Source organism: Alligator mississippiensis, chromosome 3 (genome assembly GCF_030867095.1).
Source record: "Alligator mississippiensis isolate rAllMis1 chromosome 3, rAllMis1, whole genome shotgun sequence".
In the NCBI taxonomy this organism is placed as follows: domain Eukaryota; kingdom Metazoa; phylum Chordata; order Crocodylia; family Alligatoridae; genus Alligator; species Alligator mississippiensis.
Window position 1 is genome coordinate 202,603,835 of NC_081826.1, and position 22,085 is coordinate 202,625,919.

The 22,085-nt window shown below is 42.3% G+C and overlaps 1 protein-coding gene across 1 annotated transcript in view; it reads right to left on the bottom strand.

The window, feature by feature from the left end:
* LOC102558997 (F-box/LRR-repeat protein 20-like) overlaps positions 1-20,789 on the bottom strand; it is an 88,520-nt gene extending 67,731 nt beyond the window's left edge. The window contains exons 1-3 of the mRNA XM_019477979.2: positions 20,449-20,789; positions 18,225-18,286; positions 16,726-16,876 (exon numbers count right to left, since the gene is read on the bottom strand). Of these exons, the coding sequence (XP_019333524.2) occupies positions 16,726-16,849 (124 nt within the window). The 5' untranslated portion in view covers positions 16,850-16,876; positions 18,225-18,286; positions 20,449-20,789. The remainder of the gene's footprint in view (positions 1-16,725; positions 16,877-18,224; positions 18,287-20,448) is intronic.
* Between the last annotated feature and the right edge of the window lie 1,296 nt (positions 20,790-22,085).

Here is a 22,085-nt window from a genome sequence, read left to right on the forward strand (position 1 = left end):
AAGCTAAAGCTTACTGTACATTAGTAATTTCCTCTGGGATGTGTCAGGCTTTGCATGCAGAACACCTCAACCTTAGTCATGCTCTGCTTAGCTCCCAGAATCATATTGTTCAGGTTGTTCACATCAACTTCATCCACTACTAGAGAAGCAGTGTCTTTGATGTGCTAATTAGTTCTGCACTACTTGAGCCTGTTCAATAGAACTCAACTTACGTGGACTAACCCCAAGAATATATTAAAATCATAATAATAAATTCATGTCTTAAATATACTTTTTTTCCGATTGTAACTATAGCCTCATTCAAACAGATTCCTAGTTCCCTCCTGAATATGGTATTGGTGGTATCAAAGGATTTCCTCTGAGCAGGGCCTTTTCTTGCTGAAAAGCTTTTAATCCTTTTGATCTTAAAAAGGATCATATCTCCCATGGTTTCATTTTATTTCTTTCCAGCTGAGGCCCCTTCAGTTTTCTGTATCTCTTCCTTGTATTTAGGATGTGTTCAAACTGATTCCATGGGTGACTGACTAGTGACCTGTGTACGTGATTTGGCCAAAGGAACATCAGAGCAGAAAGCAACCCTTAGGGAACATGAGCTGATTCTAGCATGCTAACATAAAGCAACCCTCCCCCCCCCCCAAAAAAAAACCCAAAACAAAACAAAACAAAACTCTGTAACAACAAGAAGCGTGGCAAGGAATCATAAAATGAATTTGCTTTACCATAATGAAGAGTAAGTACATTTTTAAAGAGAAACTGACCCTATAGCAGCTCAAAACTTATCAAGTAACTGAGACATCTCCAAGAAAAGGCCTCATGAAAGTTTTAGTCTTTATTTGTGTCTGACGCACCATTACATACCAATGTCCATAGCAACGTAACCATGAAGCTCAACTCCTAGGTAAACTTTCACACAGCCCTAGCTACACAGCAGTGGGTAGGGCAAGAGAACAATGCACGTCAATGCAATTACTTCTTTTTTTAGCCTGCTTTACAAGGCTGTTATTTTGGCTGTCACTTTAACAGCAGGAAACTCTCCACTTTTCATTGGCATTTCAAATATTAAACTAATTGACTACTTTAACTTCAACTACTTCAAGATAGAGAATATACAGTGCTTCCAGAAAGAAAAGAAACTAGAACCCATGACTCCTTTGACACAGATGCCAAGGTGCAACTGAAATTGTACCTAAATTAAAGTGCAACTAATTTCATGTGACTTGACTCAACACACATTACAAGATGCATGGTAAACTGTATGCCAAAAAAAATTGGTCAAGAGAAAGTTATTTTCTCTGTATTTGACTAGGAAATAAGAGAGGTGAATAACAGTTATTTAAATGTTTTACAAACAGTGGCTTCAACTGGTAAAACTGGTCTGTTAATGAATGCTGAATGATATTTTGATTAATCCAAAGCATGGGGCTATAGGATAACAGCTGGATTATATGACTATTTAATTCCTACATAAACGTTTAAAGTTCATTAACTTGTTTTTCTATTTTTATGGCTCTAATGTTCTAAAGTCTCACCTGCTTTACTAAAGGATTTAAGAGCTGTTTTGAGGCAATGAGTCAGTCTTTTATTTTATTTTCTCTACCATAGCAGGCAGGGATTTTAAGATACAAAATACTGGAAGCCTCAACTTTCTAATTTTTTTTCAACAGTCACCTGATATACATAAAGCAAACAAACTCTCACTGATTTAATCCTTTGGGATAAGATTCATGGCCATAGCTTATTATACCTGTTTAGATGTTATGCCCTGAACTTCAGAAAAGCAAACTTTGACTGCCTCAGAGAACTGATAGGCAGGATCCCTGGGGAGGCCTGTCTGAGGGGGAAGACTGGTTGTATTTTAAAGAAACCTTACTGAGGATGCAGGAACAAATCATCCCAATGTGCAGGAAGAATAGCAAATATGGGAGGCAACCAGCTTGGCTTAGCAGAAAACTTTTCAGTGAGCTTAAACACAAAAAGGAAGTTTACAAGAAGTGGAACTTTGGACAGATGACTAGGGAGGAGAATAAGAATATTGCTCAGGCATTCAGGGATGAAATCAGGAAGGCCTAAGTGCAACTGGAGTTGCAGCTAGCAAGGGATGTAAAAGGTAACAAGAAGGGTTTCTACAAGTATGTCAGCAACAAGAGGAAGGTGAGGGAAACTGGGGGTCCCTTACTGAATGAGGGAGGCAACCTAATGACAGATGAGGAGAAAAGGGCCAATATATTTAATGCTTTTTTTACCTTGGTCTTCTCCAGCATTCCCTCTAAGCTGCGTGGTGTGCGTGGCTGCACAGGAGTGCCTGGCAGCGCAGCATGAGCACACCTGCATGGCCGTGCACCCCACACAGCTTAGAGGGGATGCTGGTCTTCACAGGCAAGATCAGGTCCCAGATTACTGCACCAGGCAACACAGCTTGGGGAGAAGATAAGCAGCCCTCAGTGATGAAAAACAGGTTAGGGACTATGTAGAAAAGCTGGACACGTGTTCAACTCCATAGGGCCAGATGGGATGCACCCAAGGGTGCTGAGGGAGTTGGCTGATAAGGCTCCAGAGCCACTGGCCATTATCTTTGAAAACTCATGAGGATCAGGGGAGGTGCCAGACAATTAAAAAAGGGCAAATATAGTGCCCATCTTGAACAAAGGGAAGAAGCGGGATCCAGGGAACTACAAACCAATAAGCCTCACCTCAGTCCTCAGAAAAATCATGGAGCAAGTCATCAAGAAATCCATTTCTAAACACTTGGAGGAGAAGAAAGTGATTAGCAACAGTCAGCATGTGTTCACAAAGGGCAAGTCATGACTGATCAACTTGTCTTCTATGGTGAGATGACTGGCTCTGTGGATGCAGGGAAAGCAGTAGACATGATATACCTTGACTTTAGCAATGCTTTTGATATGGTCTCCCACAGAATTCTTGCAAGCAAGCTAAGGAAGTATGGGTTGGATGGACTGTAAGATGGATAGAAAGCTAGCTGGATTGCTAGGCTCAACAGGAAGTGATCAATGGCTCGATGTCTAGTTGATAGCCAGTATCAAGTGGAGTACCTCAGGGGTCAGTCCTGGGGCTGGTTTTGTTGAATATCTTCATGAACAATCTGAAAGATAGGATGGAGTGCACCCTCAGCAAGTTTGCAGATGACACCAAGCTGGAAGGCAGAGCTAGGATTCAGAGTGACCTAGACAAATTGGAGGATTCAGCCAAAAGAAGTCTCATGAGGTTCAATAAGGACAAGTGCAAAGTCCTGCACTTAGGACAGAACAATCCCATGCACCACTACAGGCTGAGGACCAATTAGCTGAGCAGCAGAAAAGGACCCAGGGGCTACAGTGAACAATAAGCTGGGTATGAGTCAATAGTGTGCCCTTGTTACCAAGAACGATAACAGTGAGAGCATTGCCAGCAGATGGAGGGAAGTGATTATTCCCCTGTATTCTGCACTAGTAAAGCCAAATCTGGAGTACTGTTTCCAGTTTTGGGGCCCCCACTACAGAAAGGATCTAGACAAATTGGAGAAAGCCCAACAGAAGGCAACAAAAATGGTTAGGGGGCTGAGGCACATCATTTATAAAGACAGAATAAGGGAACTGGGCTTATTTAGTCTGGAGAAGAGAAGACTGAGGAGGAATTTGACAGTAGCTTTTAACTACCTGAAGGGTGGTCCAAAGAGGATGGAACTAGATTGTTCTCAATTGTAGCAGATGACAGAACAAGGAGCAATGGTCTCAAGTTGCAGCAAGAAAAGTTTAGGTTGAATATTTATTTTTTTCACTAGAAGGGTGGTAAAGCACTGGAAAGGGTTACCTAGAGAAGTGGTGGAATCTCCATTCTTGGACAAAACCCTGGCTGGAATGATCTAGTTTGAGCTGGTCCTGCTTTCAGCAGGGAGATGATCTACATGACATCCTGAGCCTTCCGCAATAGACACATGCCCAACTCACCTCCCCATGGCAGCACAGATATTGGGCTGCCCCTAAGCTGGCCGGCTCTGTGCCAAACAGAAGTGTGCCTCCAATTGGCCCAGAGCTGCAAGGCAGTGGACCAAAAGTACACTAGGGACCAGAGCACCAGAGCAGGTGGGAATGACACCTGGGACACCAGAAGTGAGTCCAGCCATTCACAACCCAGCCATTCACAACCCCAGGGGCTGCAGGAAAGAGTCTGACACTTTCCCCACTGCAGATGAGTACAAAGAAGTGCCAGACATGTTCCCCACTGTAGGCAACTGGCCAACCCCCGTGTGGCAGCTGAGGAACCATGAGTCCCTCCTGCCCAGGACTCGTGGAGAAACCATGAGTACTTTTCCTGCTGGAAGTACTTTGGAGACACTGCTAGAATCCCACGCAGCAGGTAGAGCCAAGCTGTGCCCTTCCTGTGTCACAGCATGGGCTGGACACTTGCCCAGGAGTCCATGCCAAAGGACCTAAGCCCAGCAGGGCCAGAGGCAGGTAACCAGAGGAAGCCCACAGGGGGAAGCAGGGGGAGAGCCTCCCCAAAGAGGCACCTAGATAACACAGGCCCATCGGAGGCATCCACGCACCAGGAGCTTGCCTGCAGGTGGCTAGGGGAAGCACTGGCCTCACATAAGTATGGTAGTGGCCACCCTGAGGTGAAGCCAGACCTGGCCCGTTACCAGATCAGGAAGGGCCCATCCAGAGAAGGCATCTTAACAAGAGGCATAAGGGGCCTGATAGTAGGGGCTAGTGGTGTGCGCAAGGCCCAAAGCAACTCAGGCCCCTGAAAAGGTAGAGAAGGACAACACAGCAAGACATCAGCCCTGCTTGGCCACCAGGTCTGAGCCATTTGAGTTCACCTTATTCATTTTGTTTTTCCTTTTTCACAAAACCATAAGCAAAGGTTGGACCCAAATGGATTCAGGTCTCAACTGTTTCCCTGCAGGGAAGATCAGGCAGCAACACACTCGATGTCCCAATAAGAGCAGCAACAACACCTGAGCGGAAACGGGTGGGATTTAGGGGAGGAGGAGCCCCACAGAGGACACACCACTATGATCACACTTGGCCCATAGAGAACCACGGTATCACCTCCAGGAGAGTATATGTTCACCTACTGGAACATCAAGTTGTGGCAGGTGAGCGGGTTGGGTGCGACATGGCCCCAGGGGTGCAGAGGCATGCCCACAGCTTTTGAGCAGCGGCACCAGGTATGAGACTCTCACACCTTCCAATCATAATTTTCTATGATTCTTGTGGCAGCGAAGTGCCCCCACAGGCTCTCGAGGGAGAGAAAGGAGGACCCGCAGACCCCAGACCCCGAAAGCAAGCCCCCAGAGGGGCGTACGTACCTGCTGAAGAGCAGCGGGAGCAGGAGCCGCGTTCGCGGCTGCAGCCGCGCAAACCGCCATTACGCCGGCAGTGGCAACAGCTGTTCCTGGCGCGGGGAACAGCTGGGCCAATCCCAGCAGCCATGGCGGCAGCTGCGGGAAAGTTTAAAAACGCCGGCAGAACAGGGAGAGAGGGGGAGCCGGAGAGAGAGAGTATGGGCGGGCTGCTCGTGCTACGAGCTCAGGCACGGAGAGGAGAGGACTCAGCCTGCGGGTCTCAAGCAGGCAGCTTAGCAGAGAGCTGTAAGCCTTCTACGGGAGGCAGAGCAGAAGGCAGACAGAGAGTGCAAGCCGAGGCACTCTCTCAGTCTCCTGAAGCGACTGACGCTCAGGAGGCAGGGGAGCGCTCTGCTGTTGGTAGGAGAGGGGAGACAGCGGAGGCTCCAAGAGGGAGCTGGAATCAGGGGAATCACCCTGCAGCTCCTCCTAACTTGGAGGAGTATTTCCTGTAAAAGAGGAGAAAGGAGAAATCGCTCCCAGAAGGAGGGAGAATGACCAGGAACCGGAGAACCGGTCTAAGGCCGTCATACAAGGCCTGGAAACATCTTGAATGCATCACCCAGCGGTTGGCACGTGGACGGGGTGTAGGGGAGGCGGAGCCCTGTGGACCACCGCATCAGACGACCGTGAGTAACACTGTCTATTGGGAGGCCCCACCCAGGATAAAGATCTCCACTGTAGACCCCTCTTAAGGTATATATTTACATCCAAGTCGTGGCAGGCGAGTTGAGGGGAGGGGCAACACCCCGATAGACCAGACAGAGCGGGGCGCAGGCTCCACAATTCTATATACTCTCTAATCAGGTTTCTAAAACTGCACGACCCCTGATAAAGATCGAAGCTAAGAATGCTCAACATCTCACTGGATCAAACCTAACATAAGCATCTATTCTGCTTTTGCCTCATTGTTTACTTAGAAACATACACAAATAGAAACTCTCTTTATAGTTTTAGTTGCCCATTTTTCAGGAAGCCAACATTTCTGACTGCATTAGGAACACCTATGATATCACACACCTTAACCATGTCGTAAGTCAGTGACTGAGGTTGGAGGAACGCACTTCTTATTGGGTCTGCTTCTACCTATATAAACCAATTTTGTAACTACTACAAAAGGAATACAAGGCTACAGAAAGAGCTTATGAGCATAATAGAAAAACATTATGAGCTGAATCATTAAATTGTTATTCAGTCTGTACTCAACCCAGACTCTGGCTGAACTCTCCTGAACCTCAGATGGAGTTTGACTAAATAGGGACAAAGTGTAAAGACTTCACCATTTGACAGTATTTTTTAAACTGTGCTTGCATAACTCTTAGCAAACTGCTAATACGCATAACATCAGCTGTCCACATTCATTCACTGAACCCTCTTAGCTTCTTATACCAATGTAGTTAGACTTAAAATGTATCCAAGCAGGATGTTTCCAGATCTATCAAGCCTCAAGCACATCTTTCATGGTGTGTAAACAACAATGGTCACAAACACTAATAAACTATTTGGAACATATACTTCAAGTTTTTGCTCACAAAGGGCCAAGAACCTACCATTTCAGCCCAAGAATGCAATCTTATCTTCAGCTGAACAAGTTAGGGTCTTTTTCTAGGTGTTAAAAATGATCATTTAAGAGTAAAATTTTTCTAAACTACACAGTTTGATTGGGATGGCAGCAACAGGGGATTTTATCAAATTCCTTCACATTTATTGAATTAAACTACATTCACGAAACTGGTAAATGAATGTCCAAACTGGATTTTATGTTAAACTCCAGACCAGACTTAATGGCACCATTAGATTAATTTAATCTCTTTAATGTTTGTGTTATATGACGTCCATTTGTTCAAATCAAACTCATGTAAATACCTTTAGTCATATTGCACACCTTGCCAAGTCTGTCTGTTTAAGGCCTAATTTGAAAAGATGCTAAACTGTCTTAGCACCCATGAATTTGTGGGAGCTGATGTTGTCCAGCACTGTTCAAGATGTAGCCCCCAGTGGCTCCAAAGAAATAAGATAAGCAATGACAAATATAAGACTTTCTACAAATGGAATATACATGAAGAAGACAGCCTTATGCCTGAGTAAGTGCAAATCTAATCTAGGTTCATTCATCTGCTATGACAGATTTACCATTTAACTGAAATGATTTGCTTACCACATCTCCATTTAGAGCAAGGAAGCCACACAACTGTTTTAACAAAACTAAAGGGTTTTTAAATTCTGCTATTCATTTCTAAGAGTTTTTAACTTGCTGACAAAGATTTATCCTAAATTGTAGCCAAAAATCTAAATTTAGCAACACTTTTTTTAAACGATAAACATATTTTGTAAAGCTCTGGATCTGATTTTTTCAGCTATGTCTAAAGTGAATTAGCTGGAAATAAAGCATAATGTCTAAATGAGCCTGCTACTTAAAATACTCAAATTCAGGTATTCCAGGCAGCACCCTGTCTTCTAGGAAAATTGCTTGAATACATAAACAGTGACTTGTGCACACACAAATATTTTCCATAGTATATGCTGCATTAACAACATAAATCACTCTAGAGAATTATGTCTGAGGTAGCTATAACATCTAAAAATTCGAAGAACGCTGAGAACAGGAGCTAAGACTGAACTAAATCCTGTGACTAAGCATGACTTATGATTTGCAGTGATTCTAATTTTAGGATTAGGACAGAAACAGTGACTCTAGTCTCACTGTTCTAAGAATACTGGATGAAAAGCTCATATTAATGGTTATTTTTCTTTAACATTAAAGAATTACTTAAATGATATTAAGTGCTTGTTAATAAAGCCAAGTAACCACAGGGACTTCAATAATATCCAATAGCTGTGCCGCAGTTCCATGCAGGCTATGGAGCAGCCCAAATCTCAGACACCATTATGCACTAAAGATACTAGTACTACAACTCGCATGCTTAGTGCTGAGTAGGACCAGTGATTAAGTTACTGTAAAGATGGTCATTTGACATCAATTCAATATCTGTCATAGAGACATAAAAAGGAGTTCTCCTGGGGCTGATCTATACAGTACTTGCCATTATAACTATGCTAGTTTAGAAATTGGCATAGATAAACTGGTACAGTCTCCTGAGTTATACTAATATCAAGGAGTATGGCTTTTTATACAAATTCTTAGAAATAAGCCAGGTAAGTGTCAGCATTGTTATAAAGTAATAATTATATCCACACTACCAAGTAGTAATAGTGTACTGAATTTTGAACTGAAACACAAATTATATCAAATTTAAAAAAAAAATGAGGGAAGAGAGGGAAACTTACAGCACATTAGCTGATCACAGTAACTGTTTTCTGTGTTCAGTCTGTTCTACAGTAAGTGGACACTAATTAGCTGTATTTTAGCAGTTCTGTATTCAGAAATAAACTATCCTGATTTAGTTGCCACTTAATAACTACAAACAGATGAAAACAATTACTCTAAATTAACTGATGTGCCGTTAGAGGGGGAGCGCTTAACTTTGTATAATTTGTCTGTCTGTTCACTCCTTTAGTTAAAGCAGTATCGATGCTACATGTAAGGAGCTTCTACACAAAATGTTTACTGCAGAGTAGAATAATTAGCTCCGCAGTAAATGTCTTTGTGTCTACCGTGCAGGGCTATTAGGCTGGAGTAAACTACTTAACTCCACAGCAAGGTAGTATTTGTAAATATAAGTACTATCCTGCAGCGGTGTTATTTAGCGTGCAGAAACACATATGTAGACACTGATGTCGCTGGCTTGGGCACAGAGCACATGTAGATGCTGACCCAGCTAGCCCCACACTGGACCATCCTCATGCCCCAGCTAGTCTCTCCACAGCATGTTAATCTAGGTTGGAGCAGCCTCAGGCTGGTAGGCTAACCCCGTGGCCCCCTGCCAACCAGAGCTGTTCCAACCTGGCTCAATGTGCTGTGGTCCTGGGCACACACATAAACGTGGCTCCTGGAAGCAATAAACTCCAACCCGATAAGCACCAGAGTTTATTGTATCGTATTAATATGCATGTGTTAACATGCCCAAAGAACAGCACTTCAAAAGAAAATGCTGATTCTACTTGCTAAAGGTCCTAAGATAAACCAATAAAGGTCCATGCTGCTTTAATATTTGTAAATGTTCTGCTACACTATAGCTGTAATATTGGTGGTATAGAAATATATTATAAATCTTTCAAAGTTCTCTCTCATTAAAAGTTGCCACATGACATTAAAAGAACTCCAGAACTTTTCTAACTTTCCTTTCCATAGCTTAGTCCCTTATGTTATATATGCCATATAGTCAATAAAGCGAAACAGAGAAAACAAACACAAAGAAAAAAAACAGGCTGGAAACTAAGCTGTTTTATAGCCATTTGTTTATTTGGTTTACTTCTCACATGAGACCCTACCTTACAGGGCAAAGATACTACACCAAGAACTGCTAGCTTCCCACCAAATGCTAGCCCCTCTAGCTCCACAACTATTTTGATGCTAGGACTTTTCTGTTAAGTTGCAAAGGCAATTTATGACAATGCTACTTCGTTAAAAGAACAATACACCTAGTTCTAGAACATTTGTTCAGCACTACTGAAACGCAACAGCCAACTATGTCTAATTGCCCGCCTTTGTTTGCTCAAGGTGTAAGTGTTTGCTTTGGAGTTCACCGTGAGAATGTGACATAAGGTGAGACGCAGCTCACTACAGCAGGTGACCTACAGCTCTGTTTGCCTCCAAGCTACAGCCTTGAGGTTGTTCTTTTTTTAGAAGTCTTTATTTTTGTTAAGCATATGCCATTAGCTCATTCTAGTGCTGGTTCTATGCATTCTAGCTCATTTTGTTTTGTGTTAAAGCAACTAATTTGCCTTACAATCAGCCTTTGAATAAAAATATGCTGGAGCTTAAATTAAATTTAAAAAGAGGTGATCCACTTAAAGCAAAACTCTCATTTTAAAGATATAAAAATCCAGGAAGGAATTAGTTATGTGAAGGAACTGCTAACAGTACCCCGCCAGAATTGTTCATTTCATCCAAATCTCTGGTTCAAATAAGAGTCAAGTCAGATGTGATGAAACTGTATCTATATTTCTATAGCATATAAATATATTCAGTATACATCAATTTCCTTATAAATATTAACTAATGGACCACCACAATATCTCTGTAATAAATATAGCGCACGTCTACATGAGACATTTACTGTGCAGTTCACTAATTAACTGTGCAGTTAACATCTGGGCATCTGCACATGTGCCACATTGGGATTCAGCAGGAAACTAATAAACTCCACAGCAGGGTAGTACTTGTAAAATACAAATACTACCCTGTGTGTGCAGTTTTTTCATGTGCAGCAGCACGTGTAGATACTGTCCCAGATGGCTGGGACACAAGGTGCTTCAGCGCGGAGATAGCCAGCAGGATTGTTCCAACTGGGCTCCACGTGCTGTGGAGCAGCTGGAGGGGACACGAGGATGCTTCAGCACTGGCACCCTCATGCCTCAGCACAGAGATGACCATAGCAGGGTGCAGGGCCCAGGGAAAATCAGCCTGTGTGGGGCCCAGATGCAGTGGCAGAGGCAGGGGGGCAAGTGGCCAGATGTAAAGCCGGCCCAGCTTCACGGGACCCCCCAAAGTGAGGGACCCAAGGCAGAAACCTCAATTCACACCCCCCCTATGGATGGCCCTGCCTCATCCAGCCTCTCTGCAGCATGTGGCACCCAGTCAGAGCAGCCCTGGGCTGGCAAACTGATCCCTGAATCCCCTGCTAGCCCAGGCTGCTCTGACCAGGCTCCACATGCTGCACATGAAAAACTCTGAAGCAATAAGCTCTGGAGTTTAATTGTGATGCATTAATCAATCTCTTTACTAAGGTGGAAAAACAGGAACATCTAATAATTGGCCTATAACCGCATCAAGAATTCAAAATTCTTGGAATCATTATTGATTTGAAAATGAACATGGGTTGCCAATGTGGGGACATGGCCAGGAAGGCTAACTGCACCTTGTCATGCATCCACAGATGCATCACAAGCAGGTCCAAGGAGGTGATCCTCCCCCTCTATGCGACACTGGTCAGGCCGCAGTTGGAGTACTGTGTCCAGTTCTGGGCACCGCACTTCAGGAGGGATGTGGACAGCACCAAGAGGGTACAGAGGAGGGCCACCCGCATGATCAGGGGCCATCAGGGCAGGCCCTATGAGCAGAGGCTACGGGACCTAAACCTGTTCAGCTTCCACAAGAGAAGGCTGAGGAGGGATCTGGTGGCCATCTACAAACTGGCCAAGGGGGACCAGCAGGCTGTGGGAGAGTCCCTGTTCCCCTGACCCCTACTGGGAGTAACAAGGAATAACAGCCATAAATTGACAGAGAGTAGATTCAAGCTAGATATCAGGAGGCGCTACTTCACAGTCAGGGCAGCTAGGATCTGGAACCAAATTCCAAGGGAAGTGGTGCTTGCTCCTACCCTGGGGGTCTTCAAAAGGAGGCTGGATAATCACCTAGCCGGGATCGTTTGACCCCAGCATTCTTTTCTGCCCATGGCAGGGGGTCAGACTTGATGATCTACTTGGGTCCCTTCTGACCCTACCTACTATGAAACTATGAAAATCCATAGACCAGGATTAGAATTCGGGAGTTCCTATCTTCCAGAGCCAGGAACATTGCTTCCCAGATATCATATTTTGAGTATTTATGTGCTGTGTGGAAAAGGGGAGTTGATAAAATTTGGCCAAGAGTTAAACAGAAACTTATCCACAACCTGGCAGCAAATGTCATAGGTAGGGAAACTTTAAATTGGCAACATCAGTGTTGCAATTGTCTTGCACAGAAGTGAAGGATGTCAATCTCTAGGACTCAGGAGCTTTCATTCAAGAATCTCAACACATTTTACAAAATACCATATTTACTTGAATCTAAGACAAGGGTTTTTTTGCCTGATCAGCATGACGGGGGAAGCCCCTTGTCTTAGATTTGTGTACAAAGTTGGGGGGGTGGGGAGGAAGCGGATGCTGCAGCTCTGACTCTAGCCCAGAGCCCAGTCCAGGGCCAGAGTCAGACCCACAGAAGTTGCCTGCCCCTCTCCACTTCCTCTCTGTAGCTTATGCCCCTTCCTCTGCCTCCTTTCTTCCCCTCCCCCATGTCAGGCACGGCTCAGCTCTGGCTTCAACTAGGTTCCCTTTGGGTATGGAGCACATGGAAACTCTGTCCCCTGCCCAGACAATCAGCAGTACTGACACTGCTGCATGGCCCAGCCAGGGCTAAATTTCCATGTGCTGTGCTCCAGGAGGGAACACAGCCCAGCAGCAGCTGACATTAAGGGGAGGGAAGAGTCGGAGACTGCAGGGAGCAGGAGAAGAAGGGGCAGAGGCCATGGAGAGCTGGGGGTGGAGGGTGGAGGCCGGGGGAGAGAATATATGGGAGCAGAGGACAATGCTATCTGACTCTGCTAACCACCTTATTCCCCACCCCACCCCTCCCCACCCCGCCACTATTTTCCCTGCAGCAGAAGTAGGAAGGGGACCAATTTAAGATAACCCTCTGATAATTAGATTCTATACCTGGTCAACTTAGATTTGAGTAAATATGGTAATCATTAATTACTTCATTGAACCAGGGCTGGTAGGTTTTGTTTTTTTTATAAATCAACTGCTTCTTGACTGCTTTCAAATGAACTAGTTTTGTGAAAAGTATCTGCATTCTAGAGAAAAGTAAAAAACATTTTTTAATTTTCAATAAAAAATTTCAGTTCTCATTTTTTCAGCAAGATATAAAAGTTTTCCAGGGGAGACAATTTCTGACCAAGTCTACTGGGAAGATAAGAAAAACATCATCATCATTATACAGTGTGGTAAAACTGAGATGCACACATAAACTGACATACCCAAAGTCACACAAAAACAATTCTCTGGAATACCTAATAACACCACTGTGTTATCATTCATTTCTGCATAAATGCAAACATACAGGGTCAAGCTGCCAGCTGACAAAAGGAGTGTTCCTTCTTATGCTTTAAAGTGCTGTAAACACTTATGCCACCAGAAAATTTGGCTTAAGCTATTTATGGAACCTAAGCTCAAGTAAATAATGTCAAATTTAGCATTCAGACAGAAACTAACAATTTTTTACTTAAGTATCATAAAGCAAGAAAGCGATCAAAGAAACATAGTGAGAAATATAGAGGTCACTTGGATAAACATAATAGTTATTAATCACATAGGTGGCTGGGCCTTTCTGTTCTTTTTGCAACAATAGGTGCTATTTTACTATTTCTGATTTGCACTTTGTATATTCATATAAACTCAAGCAGAATTTTCTTGGATCTTTGGCCACAAGGATCATTATGATATCTAGAGCAAGTACATACATAGCATATCAAAGTGAACTTAAAAAAAATATGAGAGCGGGCACCTTTGGGCAAATGAGTTATCAAAGATAAGCATGACAGACTTTTCCTCTATGGAAAAAATTCCTGAGCATTTATTTGTAGAAAAATTCCAAGCAGGGTAATTTATATCCCAGCCATGGGAAAGACTATTAAAAGTAATTTGTTGACCCTATCTTAGAAACTGGTATAATTTTTAAATGAGAAAATTACAATGTATTAAAAATATGGTTACATCAGGCAAAAAGTGTTTTTGCAAAATCTTTCTTTCCAAATCTTTTTCTTTTTAATGTTTCAGAACATTTCAAATGTTTGATACAGTAAACATCCCAGGAACTGTTTGTAAACACTTGATGCGAAGTAACAATTTTTCTATCACATGCTCTCTCTGCCTTAATTTGCAGTGTTGCATTAAATGGAATTCCCCTCACTTAATTGGGGGTTTTTTAATCAGCAGATTTAGCAAAATTCAAGTTAGTTTTTCTGCTTGGATAAATTAAAAATAGATTATAGAATATTGATATCTTTTCTACAGAAGTTGAACCCTCCTTACCTGACTAGGCTGAATTTAAGATCCAATATTAAATATATATTTGTTATATATGTTATATATCAGCATGCGTCTTTCATGCACATCACCAGGTTGTTTTCCTCAAAAATTATGTAAATAAAAGGCATAACTGACAAAAACACATAAATAGATTCATAATTACACATCACAAATGACATAATACACAGTCATATTGCAGGTAAAGGCTTGGAAGCAGACCCCTTTCCTCTCCCAAAAGATGACATATAGGTTTGGGGTGGGGGGAGCACAACTCTGGGCTGCCATCACCACTCCAGCTGCTGCTGGGTGATGGCTCCAGTTTGGCTTCAGCCCCGTGCCCAAAAGTGCATGGAGCTGCAGAAGTGCAGAAATCTTGGCAGGGCACATGCCCCCCATGCCCTCTTCACACATTGCCTATGCCTTTTCCATATGTACATTTTGGGCTAAATTTCATTCTGATTTTCACTCATATGTCTATCAATAAAGAGAAGCTGCTCTACAATAGCAAAAGTGACAAATGTTGGTCTATAGGTACATGTTCCACTTTTCAGTTTTCACACTAAGGAAGCAAGCCCTCTGCTCTTCAAAGCTTAGGTTACACATCTCTTAATTTGGTTAATTTATAAGGCGTAAATCTATCCTGCATTCTGCCAGTTCACACTTGCATAGATAAATGGTGAAACCCACCTTCAATGGGTTCCTTTGCCAGTACTGGCCTGAGCAAATATAGGCATGTTACCTCCCTTCAGCAAGCACTGCCCTGAAAATAGAAAAGATCCCGTGCAGATAGTTTTTTCCTTTTCCATGTTGGAAGACAGTTTCACAGCACCAAGAATTTTTTTTCCCCTTAACCCCTACAGCCAACTTGTAACATAATGGCTGGTTACTATATATTTGATAGCACCACCAACAAATGCAGTGTTTCCAAGACTTACCAGTGTACTTTAATCTACAATTTTATTTCATCAATAGAAAATCATAGAAAATTGGGGTTGGAAAGGACCTCAGGGGGTCATCTAGTCCAACTGCCTGCTCAAAGCAATAACTTCCCCAATTAGATCATCCCACCCAAGGCTTTGTCTAGCCAGGGTTTTAAAAACCACCAAGGACAGAGATTCCACAACCTCTCTGGGTAACCTGTTCCAGTGTTTTACTACCCTCCTCATGAGAAAGCTTTTCCTAATATCTAACATAAACTTCCCTTGTTGCAGCTTGAGACCATTGCTCCTTCTTCTGTCACCTGCCACCACTGAGAACAGTCTCACTCCATTTCCTCATGTATTTGCAGTTTGGAGAAAATTCAAATGTTTAACAATGCCATTATAGTAGTAATTTTTTTAATGTAGTAAAATATAGACTGCATACTGAGAAGTAATCAAGTGCCTAATTACTGGGGCTGATAGGTGTGTGTGTGTGTGTGTGTGTGTGTGTGTGTGTGTGTGTGTGTGTGTGTGTGTGTGTGAATAAAAACACACTTTACCGGAAGCAGCAGAGCATTACTTCAACCCAGCTCTGCAGCATCTGTGAGCTGGGTTGAAGTAATGCTTCAAGATTGGGTACTTCAGCAGGACTTTTTGGCACTTTTAGCTAAAGACGATTTTAGCTAAAGACGATTCAATCAGCTATTAGATAAAGGCCACATCTACATGAGATGCTGACTACGCAGTCATTAATGCGCAGTCATTTTGTACCTGTATAAACAAGTACTAAATGACTGTGCAGTAACCCAAGTTACTGCACAATAGCACAGATGAACATCTTTTTTCTGACACTACTGCACTTCAGCCTAATACTACTGTGCAGTAGCATCATATCACAGTTGTTGCCATGCAACACTATTGTGCAGTAGTATTGAGCTACTGCACAGTCAACATTTCATGTAGACATGGCCAAAAGCACCAAAAAAACAACCAATCTATACAGATATTGGGAAAGCCAGGTGCAATTAATGCGCTGCAGCTTCTGGGTATGCACTGGGCTCAGCACAGGAGTGCAAAGAGTTTAAAGTAAAACATGTTACATGTGTAACAGATCACCTGTCTTCAGTGATTCAAGCACACACTTACATGTGACAGTAATAAACCAGAAGTGTCTATTTTCATGCTTTCAGACTTCAAATGATAACATACCTTCCTGATTAAACTTTCCAAAATATTCATCTTTGTGACAAAATCAAGCATGCAAAAGCTGAACATACTGGTAAGCCTTAAGCTCGTGAGCCAAACACCTTCCACTTTAATTGGTTCCTGTATGGCTGTTAATTTAAAGTGCATTTATAATGAGTTGCTCTTCTATAGTCTTAGGCAAAATTTAGGATCTTGTTCCTCTCCTATTGCTTCCAGTTGGAGCAGAATTCAAGATATATTTGATATTACACTAGAGTTTCTCTTGAAAATGATATATATTGTATAATGACCAAGGACGTCTTCTGATTACTGACCATTATTATTTAGACATTTTAATGTACTTACAGAAGGACTCATCCCTGGCAAGGCAGTGGAAACGGTGGCAGACCTGGGCAACCTGAGAAAGCTCTTTCTGGGACAAAAATGAGAAGATGCACAGCCACAGTTCATCAGGAAGAAGCTGCCACATTGAGAGGTTGCTGTCACTGTCTGTATCCTGTGAGCAAATCAAAGTGACATGCAACTGCAAGGAATGACAAAACGCTAAATCCTGTCCAAGACAAACAGCAAAATAAATATTCTAAATTCAGATCCTGAAGAGAAGCACATTGTCTCTGTTTCACTGAAAAGCAGAATGAAAAAGAGACTTAATATCTCCTCCATTTTTTATGCAAGAGAACAAAGCCATTAATTTTAAGGCACTGGATTTTGATTTAACAGACCACAAAATTTGGGATATAGCCTGCTTATCTGACATTCTGATCAGTTGCCTCCTTACTATCAAAATTCCCTTGTTCAAGTACAACTCTTAAAATAAAACAAATTCCAGAACTAGCACATTTTGGTTCGACCTATCTCTTCCTCTCTTTCTCTTCCAAACTGGAAACTCACCCAGGAGCAAAGTGTAGCCACTTCAAGGAACAAAATAATCATTGGTCCCACAGGCTGGATGACAACCGTGGGATTGATCTGCAGTCTGGATCAGGGAGCCAGCATGAAGGGCCAGTCTGTGAGTGAGTACGTCCTTTGTTCAAGCGCGGGGAATCTTCTGAACCCAGTAGTTCATTCTAAGACAACACCCCAGACCGACCCCTTGTGCAGTGCCCACAGCACAAGAACCAGGCTGCATGCCAGGCTGGCTCTATGCTCCGCATGAGGCATGTGGGGCAGTTGGAAACCCATGGGATGAATCATAGGATCCGGCCCAGGGGCTATATATTTGAGATCCCTGCACAACACAAAAATTCTCCATAGTACCACAGCCTTCCTCAGTTTTCAGGCCTACATGAGTCCTGAGGCACAGTGTTTTTGGCTTAGGAATGTGCTAGACTATACCATGCTAAATTTGTTTTCAAAAAATCCCACAAGATTAAACTAAATGGGTTTGATTCTCCATTTCTTCTACAAATTTCATATTATGAATGCCAACAAGGAAAACATAACCTTTTGAAATCAAACTAAAAAGGAAAGCCTTTTCATTACTGATCAAATTATTAGTTTAAAAAAGAATTCCATACATTTCTCATTTTATATTAAACAGGCATGCCTAAAATATAGCTATACAAAGGTTCTTTTGCTATACACCTAGAAATGCATCATTAATATAAATAGTTGTTACAATCAGAAAATTAAGAAATTCTACTTAAAAAATTAAAATCATTAAACCTTTATTAAAACTCTACATATAAACAGAAAAGTTTGTTTTGATTTATTTGGCTCATAGTTACTAAGGTGGCAATCCAGAAAATAGAATAGTTTCAATGTACAAGAGACTGATCATGTTTCACATTTTCATAGTACCAAAGTGTCTGGGGTATCATTAAGTAGTCTGTGTGTCTACTTACCCAATGCAAAGTTCCCTCAGAATCTTGAAGTGTACTCTTACAAGGTTTTTTGTAGTTTGTCCCTGGAGGAAGGACAGATTATTTTGGTATTCTAGAAATATGTGAAAGGCGACTGGCCTTGTAATAGAGAGAAATACAAGCAAAACTGATATATCAATTTGGCCAAACTATAAACCACTCATATCAGAGATACTGAATGAAAAAGATACATCAGGGCATCTTTTCAGGGCAGGATATTTTTATCCCAATAGCTTTTTAATGTAAATTAATAGCTATATGAAATAATGTATTTAGTAGCTCTAGGTATCAGTGTCTTGCTAATAAAGCTAAATTTTTGAGAGCTAGCTTCTTTCTTTAGGGCTGGAAATAGTTAACATAAGTATCTTCAGGCACAGTTTTGGGATTTAATTATTTGTGCGTCTAATTATTTGGTCACAATCTCTGCCATATTGATGTCTAAGTACTTGGTTTGCAAGTGAAATCAGATACATACACACCCAAAGAATCTACAAACAGGCACCAATAGCTACCACAACAATTTTATAGGTGACAATAAGAGACAAATGAAGGCCAGAAAGAAAATTTGGGTACCAACTGTCTAAACAAACCAAATTCAAGCTCACTTCAAGCTAGCTCGAAAAAAAACCCTAGAAAATACAATGCAGAGGACAATTCCACATTAGCAAGAAATTGGATTGCATTGTTTCAATAGGTTTTCCCCATATTTAATATCTCAGATACTCCCCACGCACTTGGCAACTATCAATTCAAATACTGTCTTGGTCAATGATAAAATTAGTAATTGAATCATTCATTTTTTTCTTATCACTACATTTGCTAACAGATCAACTGTGTTAGCCTACATGTTTAAAAAAAAAACCAAACTTGGTAATCCGGAGGGAAGACACTAAAATGAAAGCAGAAATAAATGTAGGCTGTTGTGCACTAATATGACACACTGAGGGTGAAGTTACATGTTACACTTAGACCATACTAAATCTGTGGAATTTTAAGTGGTGTTAAAGCTAGGACGTGCTGTGAGCAGTCACACATTAAGGGTTAATACTGTTTCTTGCCTGCACAGCTCTGAGTTGTCACTAGAGGGCTGGCAAGCAGGGGTGTGGCTGCTGGGCTCTATCCCTGCCCTGGGGGGCAGAAAGAAGGGGTTGTCCATCGGGATATGTGCTGGTACACACATTTAAGTTGGATCAGGCATGAGTTAGCTCAACCTACACAGCTCACATCCTAGGTGTAAAGATCCACACATGGGTGAACTAAGTTAGATCAGGCAGCTATATTTTGCCCGATCTAACCTCCTGTACTTGTGTACAGTTCAGCACTTAGGTCAATCTAACCCTAGTTAGATCAATCTAACCTTATTTAGATCAACCTAAGTGTAGTGTCTGTAAATACTAAACAATTTTACACAGGAAACTAAGGTATTTAAGATCTGAACTATTTAACTGTGTTTCTTCAAACAGCAGGACATAATCACATTCAACTCATTAATCTGGAAAAGCTTCTACTCATTTTCATTTCATCATGGCTACTTCCATTTGTAAGGAATCCTTGTCTTACCATAATATATAAATAGACTTGGCTGCCTTGGATTCTCTTCCATTTCTTGTTCTGATAAATACTAATATAGCCTTGAGCTTGATTCAGATCAAATAAAAAGATTCTGTTTCAGTGGGCATTGGATCATACTCTTTGGACCATATTGAACCTTGCAGTAACAACCCATGGCACTAGTTTTCATTCAAAAACATGCAGATATTACACCAAGCAAAGGAAAACCAAGAAAATAATAAGCTTAGAAACTGGAGGGAAAGGAGTTAAGTATTTTTTTATCTTTCTGTTTCACTCAACAACTGTCTTAATTTATCTGCTAATTCTCTAGGATGTGCTGTTTCAGCTCATTGGTGTTTTGAGTTACTATTTCTTTTACTGTTTCTTCTTTAAGTATAAGTTTCTCTTGACTAGCATCAACTGTAGATCCTGGGGGAGTAGCCACATTAGAAGGATGCAGGAGCAAGAAGGTAAATTGGAAGAAAGATCAAAGCTAGTTAATGAAAACATATTAACTATGCAAAAGCAAAATTAGGCAAAATAATTTACTCATAATCTCTGTGAATGCCCAAATAAACAATTTATAGATTGTACATGCAAATGCACAGGCACATGCATGTGCAGACACACAAACAAATAAACAATTTTTACTTACATGCATTAATAGTCTTTACAAAAGTTACTGTTGTGGCTTGATTAGATGGTTTGTGCTGTGATTTTTCAGGCTGTGGGGAAGGATGTGTCTTTGTCTGTCGGTATCTGATAAAGCCTTCTTAAAAGAAAAGGAAGTTTCACAGTATCATTAAACCTTGAGACAGTAATTAACTATTAGATCATCAAATCCAACACTTAGTATTCTGTATTTCACCAAGGTAGCTGGAATTAATGGAACCTGGGCAAAATTGTTAGGTAGAACCCCTTACTTCCAAATGTTAGAATGTATGTTTCTCAGTTGTGTTAAGTTCAGCAAGGTAATAAAACACACTTAAGAGAAAGAAATGGCAATCTCCATAAATGTCCATAATAAGAAATAATTTCTCTTTACTGAAAAAACAATCATTTAAGCTGTTTAATTAAAATGTAAAAACTAGAAATATATTTTGTAGGCCTGTGCAAAGTGGCTAGCATTCATTTCAGATTTGGATTTGGCCATTTCAGGGAACAGTGATTCGATTTGCTGTCCCAAATCAATTCAGCTGAATCTGATTTGGACATTTAGCTGCAGCTGAATCAGCCGAATCTCTGAATTACACAGGCCCCATCCCCTGCCGACTCTCCCAGCCCTGGCAATGGCTGTCCTGCCCGGCCCCAGCTCCCAACTCTTTGGAAAAATAAGCCTGAACTCACTGGCTCCTGCCCGGCGGGAGGCAATCCCTGCTGCCCCCCACTGCCCCGCACCACATGGGGGGCTCTGCCATGAGCCCCACAACCCCTGCCCACTCTCCCAGCCCCCCCCATGGCTGTCCTGCCCACCCCAGCTCCGGTCCTTTAAAAAAAAAAAAGCCCTGCCTCACCAGCTCCTGCCAGGCGGGGGCAATCCCCACTGCCCCTCACTGTCTCGCACTGCATGGGGGGCTCTGCATGAGTTGCCAGAAGCCCCAAGGCTTCTGCAGCAGCCTGTGAGTGTGGGGGGGGGTGTTTTTTTTTCCTTAAAGGGCCAGAGCTGGGGCAGGCAGGGCAGCCATGGGTGGGGCTGGGAGAGCAGGCAGGGGTTGGGGCACTCATGGCAGAGCCCCCCATGCAGCGTGGGGCAGTGGGGGGCAGCAGGAATTGCCTCCCTGCTGGGCAGCAGCCAATGAGTGGGGGCTTTTTTTTAAAGGGCTGGGAGTTGGGGCAGGCGGGGCAGCCATGGGGGACCTGGGGCCTGGCGGGGGTCCCCCCATGGTCCCCTCCCTACTCCTCCAGCCTCCCCTCCCCCGCCCCCTACTAGCCAGCTTGGATTCCAGGTCCAGCTTCCTACTGCAGCAGGCAGGGACTGCCCAAAGCTCTCCAAATCTTTTCTGAATTGATTCAGAGAGCTTTGAATCAATTCAGACCTTCTAATTGGTCCCCTGATTCAATTTGGATTCAGAGATTCGGCCACTGAATTGGACCAAATCTCTTCCGAATCAAATCAGCACCCAAAGCTTCACACAGCCCTAATATTTTGGCCCTTTATAATATAACTCCACATGCTATATCAGACCAGATTAAAATTTAGTTTCTGAGTCTAGGGCCCCTAGCACATGTTATATTTAAACCGTGATTAACCAGTTAATTATATCATTAGTTACCAAGCCATACATTCATGCA